We start from the raw sequence: 1012 nt of genomic DNA on the forward strand, positions 1-1012 counted from the left end.
ATTTCAGTTGTAGGCTTTGGTGATTTGCTGGGCTTTGTAAAGCTCATTATATGTGGTTGAAAATTTTCAGGTCCGAGCAAGGCAACTGGAATGAAGATTGATCAAGACTGTCGACAAATCCTTTCACTATTGATATCTGGGGTCGTCACAGGGCTGCATAGAAAAAATATGTTTATTACTTTATTATATTTATCATACAGGAAAAACTTGACAAAACCCTTTCTGATCCTGCACAATCCCTTTTAAAAGATGCTAATGATTAAACGTGGCCAACAATTAGAAAAATTCTTCAGCTGGAGAGAATGACCACTTTAGTTGGTTTTACTTCAACCATTTCTTCATTTGGTACTGATCAGACAACTATCGAAACATTTGTTGCAAAATTAAAAAGACATGCCATAAAGATTGTTGAATCAAAGGAAAGGGAAGAAGCTGAGAAGGTCTTGATAAATATGAAGGACAGGTGATGATTGTTTTCTTGAAGTCTTATGTGTGAAAGATCTCATTTATTAAATTTATTTAATTTTATGCAATATGTTTACAGGTTTGAAATAGTGTTTAGTTATGATTCTGATTCAATGCCAAGACTTTGGATAGGAAAAGAAGATATAAAAACAATCACCAAAATGGCTCGATTAGCAGTATGTTCTGAATTTGCATTCCTAGTTCTATTCTTTTTCTTTTTAATCTTGCAATGATATGTACGTTTAGTTCTAATTTGTATTTCAAATTGTTGTTTCTTGTTTGTAGTCATTAAAGTTACTAGTTGTCCTTGTTGTAATTTGCTTAGAAGAAAATACGGATAATGTTGAGGATTTATTACAACTTACTTTGATGGATGGCCTTATCTCTTCAACATCAAATAGAAATTTGTTATCGGACACATTGATTGCATTGAATTCCAATAAGTGGGGAGATGAACGACTTCATAGTCTTTTTGTATATAATTTATTTTTGTTCGTATTCACTTTCTTAAAGATTCGCCTATATTTGGTATTTAGGTTTCATCAAT

General features: G+C 31.9%; 1 protein-coding gene across 1 annotated transcript; it reads left to right on the plus strand.

The window, feature by feature from the left end:
* Positions 1-302: 302 nt before the first annotated feature.
* LOC110097236 (protein ROOT HAIR DEFECTIVE 3-like) lies at positions 303-939 on the plus strand (the record flags this gene model as incomplete). Its single annotated transcript, XM_020823500.2, has 3 exons — positions 303-463; positions 545-641; positions 751-939. Coding segments are annotated over exons 1-3 (447 nt in total), but the record flags the coding sequence as incomplete, so codon positions are not given.
* Between the last annotated feature and the right edge of the window lie 73 nt (positions 940-1012).

The sequence above is a fragment of the Dendrobium catenatum genome, unplaced genomic scaffold, assembly GCF_001605985.2.
Source record: "Dendrobium catenatum unplaced genomic scaffold, ASM160598v2 original_scaffold_60222, whole genome shotgun sequence".
Classification (NCBI taxonomy): Eukaryota; Viridiplantae; Streptophyta; class Magnoliopsida; order Asparagales; family Orchidaceae; genus Dendrobium; species Dendrobium catenatum.